The 12,323-nt window shown below is 38.4% G+C and overlaps 2 protein-coding genes across 3 annotated transcripts; both read left to right on the top strand.

The window, feature by feature from the left end:
• The first annotated feature begins 175 nt into the window (after nt 1-175).
• Nucleotides 176-8,406, top strand: tmc4 (transmembrane channel-like 4). Its single transcript, XM_034101753.2, has 16 exons — nt 176-399; nt 601-787; nt 2,426-2,574; nt 2,758-2,907; nt 3,609-3,694; nt 3,985-4,130; nt 4,650-4,797; nt 4,909-5,067; nt 5,162-5,319; nt 5,922-6,048; nt 6,264-6,361; nt 6,458-6,641; nt 6,823-6,953; nt 7,241-7,396; nt 7,549-7,627; nt 7,760-8,406. Exons 1-16 carry the CDS (start codon nt 345-347, stop codon nt 7,850-7,852), a joined length of 2,106 nt encoding a protein of 701 aa, XP_033957644.2. The 5' UTR covers nt 176-344; the 3' UTR covers nt 7,853-8,406.
• Nucleotides 8,407-8,473: 67 nt separating this feature from the next.
• Nucleotides 8,474-12,108, top strand: leng1 (leukocyte receptor cluster (LRC) member 1). 2 transcript variants are annotated; one of them, XM_034102300.1, is made up of 5 exons: nt 8,474-9,052; nt 9,597-9,788; nt 9,976-10,292; nt 10,725-10,988; nt 11,522-12,108. In XM_034102300.1, the coding sequence occupies exons 1-4, from the start codon at nt 8,921-8,923 to the stop codon at nt 10,942-10,944; spliced, it is 861 nt and encodes a 286-aa protein (XP_033958191.1). In that variant the 5' UTR covers nt 8,474-8,920; the 3' UTR covers nt 10,945-10,988; nt 11,522-12,108. The 2 variants fall into 2 exon arrangements, with proteins under 2 accessions (XP_033958191.1, XP_033958190.1); XM_034102299.1 differs by lacking the exon at nt 11,522-12,108 and having other exon boundaries at nt 10,725-11,307.
• The last annotated feature ends 215 nt before the right edge of the window (nt 12,109-12,323 follow it).

Raw genomic sequence — 12,323 nt, 5'->3', positions numbered from 1 at the left:
TTTTCTAAAGTCTTTAATTACATAAATTAGTTTAAGTGTATCTTGTTTTCTTGATGTATTCTTATTGTCTTTTAGCTAGTTGTTAGACCACGCACATTATAAATGAATGGTGACTGTTTCCTTGGTAATAATGGGTTAAGTTATACAAGGAAGTACCTGTGGTCATTTACAAAGGGAGCAAAGTCCGTGAGAGAAGACAACAGTGAAGGGTTTCCTGGTTAGGCAGCATTTCCTCATGAGGAGCTGCGTCACCATCTGTTTTATTTTGGATTTGTTGCTGGTTTAGAATTAGATGTGTTTCCAGAGGACAGTAATTAAAGCTTGTGTTAAACTAGATCAGAGAAATGTCCAGTGAACCACAGAGACCAGGCTCCAGAGAGGTGCATGACTATACTGAAGGTGTGTTTTTCTTTACTCTGATCTCATTACTCTCCTACTTGTTTGTTCATTTTAAAACCTGATCATTTAAATCAATTTCTGAATCGACTGAATTTCTAACGGTCTCTGATGATGAGAAATCATCTTTGAATCTTGTTGAATTGTGTTGACAAATGTTGCTTATATTATTGTTTGCTGTTTTTCTATCCTCACCACTCTTAGAGTATGGTTACCACAGTGACCAGCAGTCACTAAGGGTAAGACGGGATCCGTCTCGAGTGTCCAATCAGAATCAGCCTCAGTTCGACTGGAGCTCGCCCCACGAAGAGGAGGATGAGGAGGGCAGCAGTGGACCGCCTCGAGACCTCAGAACCACTCCCCTGCCCATGGCTCTGAAACGAGCTATAAGGTAAAAAAACAAAGAAAAACTGCTTTAAATGTATTCCAATATTTCTTGTTGTGCAAACTATTCATTTATACTTATGTGAATATGAATTATATGCGGCTGCTATGTCAGAAGTACAACAGTAAATCAAACGAACACAATTACAAGTCATAACATCGTGTACATGCACACAGAGAGGAATCTTCAAAAATATATTTAAAAGAAACCTTAACAGATATAAATAAATCAGTATTAGCAGTACCTTATCACATTTGTTGTTGTTCTCGAATAAGTAAATACAGGTTTGTAATATTGTTTTGTTTTTTTTAAATGTAATTTCTCCAGTCAATACACTTTAATTTATCTTTTTTGCCTGATGTTACAAAATCTTCTCATGTACAAGTCTTAATCTGAGATTTAAGGTGATCATAGAAACATGTTCATCCTCACTCTGTCTACCTTCGTAGCAATTGTCTTTCTTCTTTAAACCAGTAAACACAAAAAAGGGTTTTTCCATTTAGAAATGTAATAAAGCCCCCCAAACAGTCGCTTTTCTGTTTACTGGTTTAAGAAAGAAAGACAATTTAATCGAAGTTGCACAGACGGACTACATATTTTAGGTGAAGAGGAAGCTTTAATATCTAAATATTACACATCTCAATATGAATGTGACAGAATAGATAGATAGATGGATGGATGGGTGGATGGATAGATAGATAGATAGATGGATAGATAGATAGATAGATAGATAGATAGATAGATAGATAGATAGATAGATGGATGGATGGATAGATAGATGGATAGATAGATAGATAGATAGATAGATAGATAGATGGATGGATAGATGGATGGATGGATGGATGGATGGATAGATAGATAGATAGATAGATAGATGGATAGATAGATAGATAGATATAGATAGATAGATAGATGGATGGATAGATATAGATAGATAGATAGATAGATGGATGGAGAGGATGGATGGATGGATAGATAGATGGATAGATAGATAGATAGATAGATAGATAGATAGATAGATAGATAGATAGATAGATAGATAGATGGATAGATAGATAGATAGATGGATGGATAGATAGATAGATAGATAGATAGATGGATGGATGGATAGATAGATGGATAGATGGATAGATAGATAGATAGATAGATAGATAGATAGATAGATAGATAGATAGATGGATGGATAGATAGATGGATGGATAGATAGATAGATAGATGGATAGATAGATAGATAGATGGATGGATAGATAGATGGATGGATGGATAGATAGATGGATGGATAGATAGATGGATGGATAGATAGATAGATAGATAGATAGATGGATGGATGGATAGATAGATAGATAGATATATATATATATATATATATATATATATAGATAGATAGATAGATAGATAGATAGATAGATAGATAGATAGATAGATAGATAGATAGATAGATAGATAGATAGATAGATAGATGGATGGATGGATGGATAGATATAGATGGATGGATAGATGGATAGGTGCAGATATAGTTCCACATAAACAAAAACCAAATTCATATTTGTCCATCAGAGAAAGTCTTACAGACCAATTAAATAAAAGACTATCATTTTGATCACACAACACTTTCTCAATTTTACTGCAACTTGGCCTTTTCAGGCAGGTGCAGCAAATGCAGGTGCCTGTGGTTTCCAGCAGGGATTCGTGGAAACGGAAAAATGCCAAATCTCTGCGTAAACTCAAAGACTGCGGCATGGGATTCCTCTCCTTTTTCTCTCTGTGGAGCAAGACTTTGCAAAAGATCGGAGGTAAACAATTGACCTTTTATTTCAGGACTACAGATAACTCAAACTGTAAACGTACTTCCTGCACAATATGATTAAATGTTGTTGTTATGTTACATACTTTATAATTGTGTTTATTTAAGTAGTTACATTTGAGATCAGCAATACAGATTTTTACATATATATCATGACCCTTTTCCCCCACAGGGAACTTCGGAGGTGGTGTCCAGTCCTACTTCCTGTTCCTGCGGTTCTTGGTGGTGCTCAATTTTGTTTCCTTTTTACTGATTGCTGGATTTGTCCTCGTCCCCAGCATCGTCTTCAGATCCGTCGGGGCCGCACTTGTTAACAGCACAGGTAAAGACTCGTTCAGGCTGCAGATGACTCAAAACATTTCATTTTGTATTTACTCCAGGGGGTAATACATGTCAGTGGTAAATGATCTTTTCAGGGTCCTTAATTTCCCCTTATTTCCTGACAATGAGGCCCACATTTCTTATATGGGAAGCCTTCTCACAGTTTGATACAACAGTTTCCAGGCAACAGAGGCTCAGAGGCGTCAGTGCGGTAAATGTAGAGAGAAGGTACCAGCAGCTGCATTCCCCTCAGGAAAATAAATGATGTCAGCGGTGCAATTGCAGAAGATCTCTTCTCAAAACAAAACCTAAATATACATGTGATTGGTTCATTTGCAAATGTTTTACATTATGCACAGTCAAAGATTCACTCTCCAACTTTAAAGTAGTTTTATTATTTTGGCCCTCAGTCATTGTTCCAAGGAAATGTGACACAATTACACATTTTCATTTCATTAAAACCCTTGGATTCTTTAAAGCTATCTTAGGAAAGTAGCTGTATCTATATGGCAGTTTGATGGCAGAGCCACAGGAGAGCATGTCTCAGCTTTCCCTCTCCCTGTTTTCTCTTTGTGTAAGTACTAAACGTCAGGAAAGCCTAACCTACATGTTCAGAAAGGTTCGGGGAAACCTATCGAAATTCTATAATCTCTGAGAATGTATGCAGAGATAGTAAAGCTTTCCTTTTTCTGTGTTTTCCAGGTCAAGGGGCATGCATGGTTTATGATCCTAATCCTGAAGGCCTGGTGGTGTTCTATAATTACTTCCTTGACTTACTTTCAGGAACGGTGAGAAACTGCTGCATCACATTGACCTTCAAAGATATGAGACGTGCAGAAACTAATGTGAAACTGATACTAATTGATTAACTGATATGATATTAGTGGTTGTCATAATTGGTCATTAAGATTGTTTACACCTTTAGCTTTTGAAATCTCCAACACAGAACTGTGGCCAGGATTTAAAGATACTGAGTTCCTACATTTAGAGCAGCAACAATACAATGGACTATTTGATCATCTAACAATCAACAAAACTTCATTTGAGTGACAGTGACCGTCCTGTGATCTGTGTTCAGGGTTTCATGGAGTATTCATACCTGTTTTATGGCTACTACAACAACACAATGGTGGAGGACAAGAACATCTCCTACAACATCCCGCTGGCCTACCTCTTCACCGCTGTCTTCTACTTTGTCTTCTGCCTAATTTGTATCATAGCGAGGTCAGTCCCAGAACAAACACATTCAATAAATCAAGATACATACATGCATAAATATGTATGTATGCATGGTTGGATTATGAGACAAATGCAAAAGCCTCAGCCACCTCTGAGGAGCATAACATACTTTATAGTTGTTAGGCATCCTTTAATTGTTGTTTTCCCCCTATGGGTAGTCATTTTGAGTCTCTCTATAGTTACTTGTCTCTTTATAGTCAATTTGTGGTCATGTTGAAGTTGTTTAGTGTCTCTATGTAGTTTATTTGTGGTCAGTTTGACTGTCTTTGTTGTTATTTTGTGTCTTTGTAGTCATTGTGTGTCTCTTTTTAGTTGTTTTGAGTCTTTTCCATGTTAGTAGATGTATTTTTGAGTTACATTTTAAATGTCATACTCAGCCATCTCATTAAGGGGTTCAGTTCAATATGTTAACAAGACCAGAGTGACCTTGAAAAGCCTGAGTTGAGAGTTCAATCCCCTTGACCCTCTGCATCTGTTTCTTGCTGCTTATGCACTTTCACGCAGGATGGGGACTGCTGCTCGAGTTGTCGTGGCAACGGGAAGCAGCACCGTGGGCGACTACAGCATGATCGTGTTCACCAGCTGGGACTACGGTTGCCTGGGAGACCGAGCTACCAAACTGAAGCAGAAGAACATCCACTACCAGCTGCAGGTCAGAGGGGAGCTGTCCCACTTAGCGGGATGGAGGAATGTGATGTTCTCTCTGCATAATCATTCCCAGAGTGCTTTCACACGGCCCCTCATCTCTCTCCTCTTTTCTCAGGTGGATCTGGAGGAGGAGAGCATAAAGAAAAGGGCAGCCGCTCTGACTTTGTCTCAGAAAATGGTCTTATACTCTCTACGTGTTTCTATGTGTTTTGTTTCATTTGGGCTCATTATAGCAGCCTTCTATGGCATCTTTGCAGCCACCGAGTTCAGCCAGGTAAATAAAGTCAAACACAAGAATAATTCTGTTCATTGTCTTCAGTCTGAAAGTCTTTGGTGACCTTTTTGGTCTCCATCTCATTGCCAAACAGGTAAAGAGTGGTCAGGGAGGGATCCTGGGTTTGTTTTTTGAGTATCTGCCTTCTATCGTCATCACCGTCGGAAACTTTGTGGTGCCGCTGCTGTGTGACCAGATCGCCCTGATAGAGCAATACTCCCCCAGCACCACCGTCATTGTGGCACTGTTACGGTTCGCACTGGTTTTTCTGTTCGAGCGAGAACTTGTCAGAGCATTTGAATATTATTATAATCATAATTAAATCCATTCGATAAACAAAGGGAAGTGGCCGAAAATTAAGGCCAAAATGTGTCAAAAAGTATAATCATCGTATATTAAACATTTCTCCCCCAAATTTGAATTGAATAGTCAATGATGTATAATCCCATAAATAATACATTTTCTAGAACATGCTGCAAAAGGTGGTGTCATCTAAACTCAGTAGTGAAAGAAGTACCTAACTATGTTATGTAAGCGTCTTTAAGTTATGAAAAGCGCTATATAAATAAAATGCATTATTATTATTATTATTATTATTATTATGTACCACTACAAAATGTGGAAGTATCCTATGTCAGATCTGTCATTCAGAAGATTATCAAGTAAAAGTAGAGAAGTATAATCAGCAAAAAGTACTGTTGTAACTGGGTGATTGGAGCTTGTTAATTCCAGAGTTTGTAAAGGGTAAAAAGAAGAATCTGAGGGTCGTGTTATGGTTATTGGGAGAGACAGAAAAAAAGACTTTCCAAATGAAGAATGAATAACATTTCTAATAATTTCTCCTTCACATGTAGGGCAGTGTTTCTTCGGCTGGTGAGTCTGGGTGTTCTCCTCTTCACCCTGTGGCGTCAGATCACCTGCGAAGGGGCTGAAAATACTGGAGAATGTAAACTCTGCCAATACAACCATTTACTTTACCCGGTAATAATACATGTAAATTATTATTATGCTTCTTCACAAATATAATCAAAGCTAGACAAAACCTTAAAAAAAACATAAACAGGGATCGAGACGACAAAAGTTAAGTTAAGAATGGGGGAAAAATTAAAGATGACAAAAATGTAAAGTTAATTCATAATATTTCTAACATTTAACAACATGTTCCTTTTTTGTTTATTGTTTGTTTCATCATGTAGTGCTGGGAAACGCGTGTAGGACAGGAGATGTATAAACTGACTCTGTTTGACTTCCTCATCAACATCGCTGTGCTCGTCCTAGTGGAGTTTCCACGCAGGTACAAATCACTGTGCGAACTTGTCTAAAACTATCACTAAATTCCGATTTTTGTCAACTAAAGTGTGTGATTGTACTGTTTGTGTTTGTGTGTTAGGATGGTGGTGGACAACTGGTCCAATAAGCTGTCTCAGTGGGTGGGTCGACAGGAGTTTGTGGTTCCCGCCAACGTGCTCGGACTGGTTTATGGTCAGACAGTGGTTTGGACTGGAGCTCTGTTTTGCCCTCTGCTGCCGCTCATCAACACCCTCAAGTTTATCCTCCTCTTCTACTTCAAGAAGGTGAAGATGTTACTTTTAATGAGCGTTGTTGGAGTGAGCCTGAGATCTAAGATTTTATTTTCCAACTTCCCTGTAGTTTAAGTACCACAACCACTCTTGTTGACCTGGTGAACAGAAAGATGTTCCCCAATACTTTGCTTATGTTTTGTCACTAACCCTGTCCACCCATTTTTCTCCTCAGATTACACTCTTCCATAATTGTCGGCCAGCACTGAAGACGTTTCGCTCCACCACCTCCACCTTCTTCTTCCTGGTGGTGCTCCTGTTTGGCTTGGGCCTGGGCACAGTTGTCATGATATACAGTCTATCTGAGTGAGTGCCTATTTTATGTTTTACGTTTTATCTTAGCAGCCTTCTGTTAAGAACTAAACAAAATCAAACTATTAATTTCTAGCTTCTTGATGCAAATATGGACACGAATAATCACATGCTGCTTTGGATAACGGCAAATTGTTGAAGCTTAAATCAAAATGATATACTATGAAAATTCTTTTAGACATCAAAGTACTCTCAAATGTCACTTTGAAGTCTGATTTCTACCTTTATTCACTGTAACAGTCCTAACAGAGAAGTTGAAGTGTTTCCCTCTCTCCACCCAGGATCCGTCCTTCAATGGGTTGCGGCCCTTTCCGTTTTTTTCCCAGCATGTGGTCGATTGTGCCAACATCTTTCAACAACCTCTCCATCATTACACAGGAGTTTCTCTTCTTCATCGGTTCTCAGTCATTCTCCATCCCCCTGTTTGCATTATCTTGGTGAGTCAACTATCTGTAGGACTATTATCCTGGCATATTCAGTACTGTACTTAACCTACATATAGCTTGCAGTCTATATCTTACCTTTGTATTATATGGCCCTTTACTGTCCATTTTATGATGTGTAATCACAACTCATTCCTCCCTGGCAGTGTGGTGATGTGCTATGTTGTGGCCTTAGCCTCCGTCTATGGAAAAAGTGTTGCCTTGCTAAGAGCTCAGATTAAACTGGTAAGTTGTTTACATCTGTATGGCGTGGAGTAAAGCAAAGACATACATGCTCTTGAAATTGGACAATAAGTAGAATGTGATTTCCTGATATGCACAGGCTTACTGATGCAACAGTGGATATTTTGCTTTCAGGAGGGCCGTGACAAGCAGTTCTTGGTGAAGCAGATTGAAATGCTGAGTCGACGACAGCAGATACTAAAACAGACAGCAGGAGCATCTAGCTGAACATAGCGTACAGTATGAACCATGTTTAGGTTTAACTAACTGCTTAACATGAGAAAACATGATGAGGCACCTGCAAGGAATGTATGAACCCTGTATATACATGCTAAAAAAAAAAGTTCACTCTTTGAAACAACTTTCATTTTGATTTAGCACTTAATATCTGGAAAATTGCAATGTCATTTATTGGCATGCAGTTGACGTACATAAATAGTAGTAGATACAACTATTATGTGTAAATGATGTATAAAATAAAATACAAATGTGTGGTAGACAATAATGTAAATATCTGAACTGAATGTATACAAGAATGTTGTAGATGTATGCATAATGAGTAGGAGTAAATATGAACAATTTGTTAAAGTAAGTAAAATATACAAAGGTAAAGCGGTAAGCAAGTGTATGTTTAAGCTACATAAAGCCAGGTATAAATGAGTGTGTTTGTTGTTATAAATGCAAATGTTCATCACTTTTTTGTATCATGCAAACAGTTACACTGTATGTGTTTTTGTTCCTTTCTCACTTAAATCAGAATAAAATAGGAAGGAGGAATTATAGCCCCATCTAGTGCCACATGTGTGCTGTTTCAACAAGGTGTAATGTTTACTTCCTGTTTGGGTCTACTTGTTCCTGTGGGCTATAGCTGGCAGCTAGCAAGAGCAACTCTCCTCCCTGCTAAATAGTAACAGTGTTATTCACCTGTCAGTTTATGTTAAATTGTTCGAGCGACTAGGTAATTTTGAGTAAGAGAGTTATCTGCTCGCTGCTGTTCCGTTAAATATAAACTGAAACGCTACATGAAAAGTAGCACCTTGGCTACCGTTAGCTTAGTTGCAAAAAGCCAAATCAACGACGCCAACTGTGGAATATCTATTTTTTTCTGGCTTTATTTGGCTAATTTTTAGCCCTGCTTACTTCCCTTCTTCCTCTAGATACAACCGTAATGGTTTTATGAACAAATTGAGTGTTTTGGCCGTGCTTATTACCACTTCAATCGGAGCTAGCCTGCTACGCTAGCTTGCTTGCTTTGGTACATGCTTTGGTACATTAAAGACAGTCACCAAGGCAACAATGAACATCCTCCCGAAGAAGAGCTGGCACGTTCGAAACAAGGACAACGTCGCTCGCGTGCGGAAGGACGAGGCCCAGGCAGCAGAGGAGGAGCGCGAGGCCAAGCGTCGCGTGGAGCGTGCTGAGCAAGAGGTGACCCCATGCATATATCAAGACACCCTGGTGTTTGGTACTTCCTGTCATGATGCTGATGCTGCTAAAGAACTGACGAGTAGTTACTTGCTGTGGTGACCTCAGAGCTGAGCCTCAGTGTGACACAAACAGTGACTGAGCTCTCCAAAAGTGCACCTCTAACAAACCCCTTTGTGTGTCCTCATTCATAGGTATCATTATACACATGTTAAATTAAGTCATCCTTACCACTTTATAGGACAATAAGGTTTGCTGGTTAAGCTATTCACAGAGTTCCCCCTCACATAAGCCCCTTTTTAAAACTGTGCCTTTAAAAATCAATACCATGCTTGTAGTAAACTTAGTCATCATATTATCTTTTTATTTACAAAGGTGTCATCGTAATATTAATATTATACCACAAACAATAAGGATGAAAACGCCTTCATGGTTGAAGCTTCAGTTACAGCAAACAGTGAAATATGACGATGCATTATAAAGAAGCCTTGATTGTTTTTTTATATTTTGAGTCCGGATGTGGAATAACAACTCTTCTTCTCCTCAGGCTCGTACTGAGTATCTGAGAAACAAATCCCGAGCGGCTCTCTCTTCAGCGGGAGAGACGAAGGCAGATGAAGATGAGGATGTGCCCAGCGGAGGAAGTGGAATCTTGGAGCATCTTAATCTTTTTCCCCTGGAGGATTCGTCAGAGAAGAAGGGGAATGTGGAATATCTTAAAGATAAGAAAGATGAACAGGTAACTGCTACTTTTTCTGTTGCTCTCACACGTCACAATGTTTGATGTAAGTTTAGCTTAAAGAAAAGTGAATCATTTTACAATTCTTGCCCTTCTTTACATTTACAATACAATAAATCTTCTTTTGGCATCTTTTCACTACAAACTTTGATTTCTTCTGGTTTTCTTTGTTTCTTTTATTTTTCAGGAGAAGCAGGAACGCGCCATCGGCTTGCTGGTATCTCTGGGACCCCAACCAGGGACTGAGGTCACTCCGTGGTACATGAAAACCGCCAAAGAAAAAGAAGAAGAGAGAGAAAAAGAAAAAGAACAGAAGAAAGATAAAGAAAAGAAAAAGGGACTGAGTGAAGAGGAGAAAGAAAAGAGAGATCGCAGATTGAAAGACAGTTTAGATCCGTTGAAAGATATGAAGAAAGCACTGGCTGTGAAGGACAGAAAACACAACAAAAACAACAAGAAAAATGAAAGGAGAGACAAAGGGGACAGGAGGAGCAGTGGAGAGAGGTAAGAAGATAAATTACGCTTGTCGCTCATATTTGTATTATATAATTACTAATATTTAATAGTGGAGCATCTGATATAATTTAGAAGATTGATTTCCAGCATCTCAGAATGGTTTAGTTCTTCAGTTTTACACGGATAGTTTAACGTTGCGGATATTCCACTTATTTGCTTACTTTGTGAGATCGAAATGACAAGATTGATACCGCTCTCTAGACTGTACCATGAGCTACGCTGAACATTTAGCTAAATCTAGCAGTTAGCTTAACAACTGGAATCAAGCGAAACTGCTAGCCTGGCTTTGTACAGGGAGACAGTTTCCCTAAAAATGAATTAGTTTGTAAGGTTGTAAATGTCATGAAATGAATAAAATGTGATGATGTTGTAAATCTCCCTGGAGAGACATAAAACATTTGTATATCCTGTATTTTGCAGCTCCATAGAAAGGTTGCGTGCTGAGCGTTTACAGAGGGAGGCTGAAGAAAGGAGGAGAACCCAGGCGCTGCTCGACCAGAGGAACGGCAAAAGGAAGGAGCCGGGGAGGGAGACGATGGAGAGGGAGATGCCGTACAACAGTGCATACTTCCCTGAACTGGCCAGAAAGCGTCAAAGGCGAGATCGAGACAGCTGGAGAGACGAAATATTAAAATCATGAACTATCTTTATTGGTCGTCTAAGGAGTGTGAACTATGATGAATGGTTAGTGGAGTAATGTGACCAGTATGTTTTTCCAAATGATGAAATTGTCAAAAGTGATGTCATGTTTTTGCATGCCTCCACAGTAAATAAGAAATTACAAAAACAGAGAATAGTCTGGATGAATTGAACTAAATGGGGGTCGAGGTAAAAATATATCAAAAGATACTCTTGCAGTATAACCTTGTTTATCCACTAGTATACTCTAACACCTCACAGTTACATTTCTTCCATCTAAACAGTATCATGTTTGCAAAAGAGTTTTCATGTGAGTACGGTTTAGGTGGAAGTGTATTAAATGGTTGGTTTTAGTGAAAATACATTGTTGTTAGATGTGCTCCTAATTAATTTCAAATGGTCAAGACTTGTCACTGTATTTGGATTATTTGTTCACTGTGGAGGTGTGTAAACTACTTAAGAACACCTATAACCTTGTATTTGTATTGCCAGTAAGCTAACGAAGAGGCCATTTGTTATTTATTATTGTTCACCCAGTAAATCAGAGGTTCGGTTACAGTTACCTTTCTCCCCTGCAGCGTTTCACTCATGATCCCGACAGCAGGGCAGATGGTTGTCCTCACAGGGGGCTTACAGCACAGCTCTTGGCAAAGAAAACACAGCGGACAACTGTTAAAAAGATGTATACTGTTGCCAACATTAAAGATGTTGTAAGATATTCAAAAATCAGCACAAACTGAATAAACTGATCAATTGGTGAATAAATTAAACTGTAAACAGAAGAGCTGAAACAATTAGTCGTTTAACCAATTAGTGAAGTAGAAAATGGAAAATCTTAATTAACATCCATTGTGTTACTTCAAGCACAATTCTTAGGGTTTTGGACTGTTGGTCCAATAAAGCAAACCATTTCAAGATATCACACTGGGCTCCAGGAGTTTAAAATTGACATGTATCTGTTTTCAGACCAAATATTCATCAGATTAAGACATTATTAAACATACTTTTTAGACAGCTCTATGTGAGATCCTATAGCACATATCGGTACAGATAAAATAAATTGTTTAGCATTTAATAACTCAGTAAAAACGTTTTTTTCATTTTCTGGACTTAATGCAGTCGTATGTTTGTGCAATAGCAAATAAAAACAAAAAAATAAAGAAGAGGTGCAGTCAATTGTATTATTAAAATCATTATTGTTACTATTTATCAGTAATAGACAAAGCAAGTGGCACCCCAAAGACCTCATATGAATACTGAAGTGATATTTAAAAGATACAAAATTCAATATGCAATCAATAAAACCACACACACACACACTACATTGCCTCCCAGTGGGAATATTATCACAGATGTATTTTCTTCTCTGGGTATAGGAGC

Source organism: Pseudochaenichthys georgianus, chromosome 16 (assembly GCF_902827115.2).
Source record: "Pseudochaenichthys georgianus chromosome 16, fPseGeo1.2, whole genome shotgun sequence".
In the NCBI taxonomy this organism is placed as follows: Eukaryota; Metazoa; Chordata; class Actinopteri; order Perciformes; family Channichthyidae; genus Pseudochaenichthys; species Pseudochaenichthys georgianus.
Note: the sequence above shows the minus strand (reverse complement) of the source record. Positions and strands in the feature narration are given on the sequence as shown.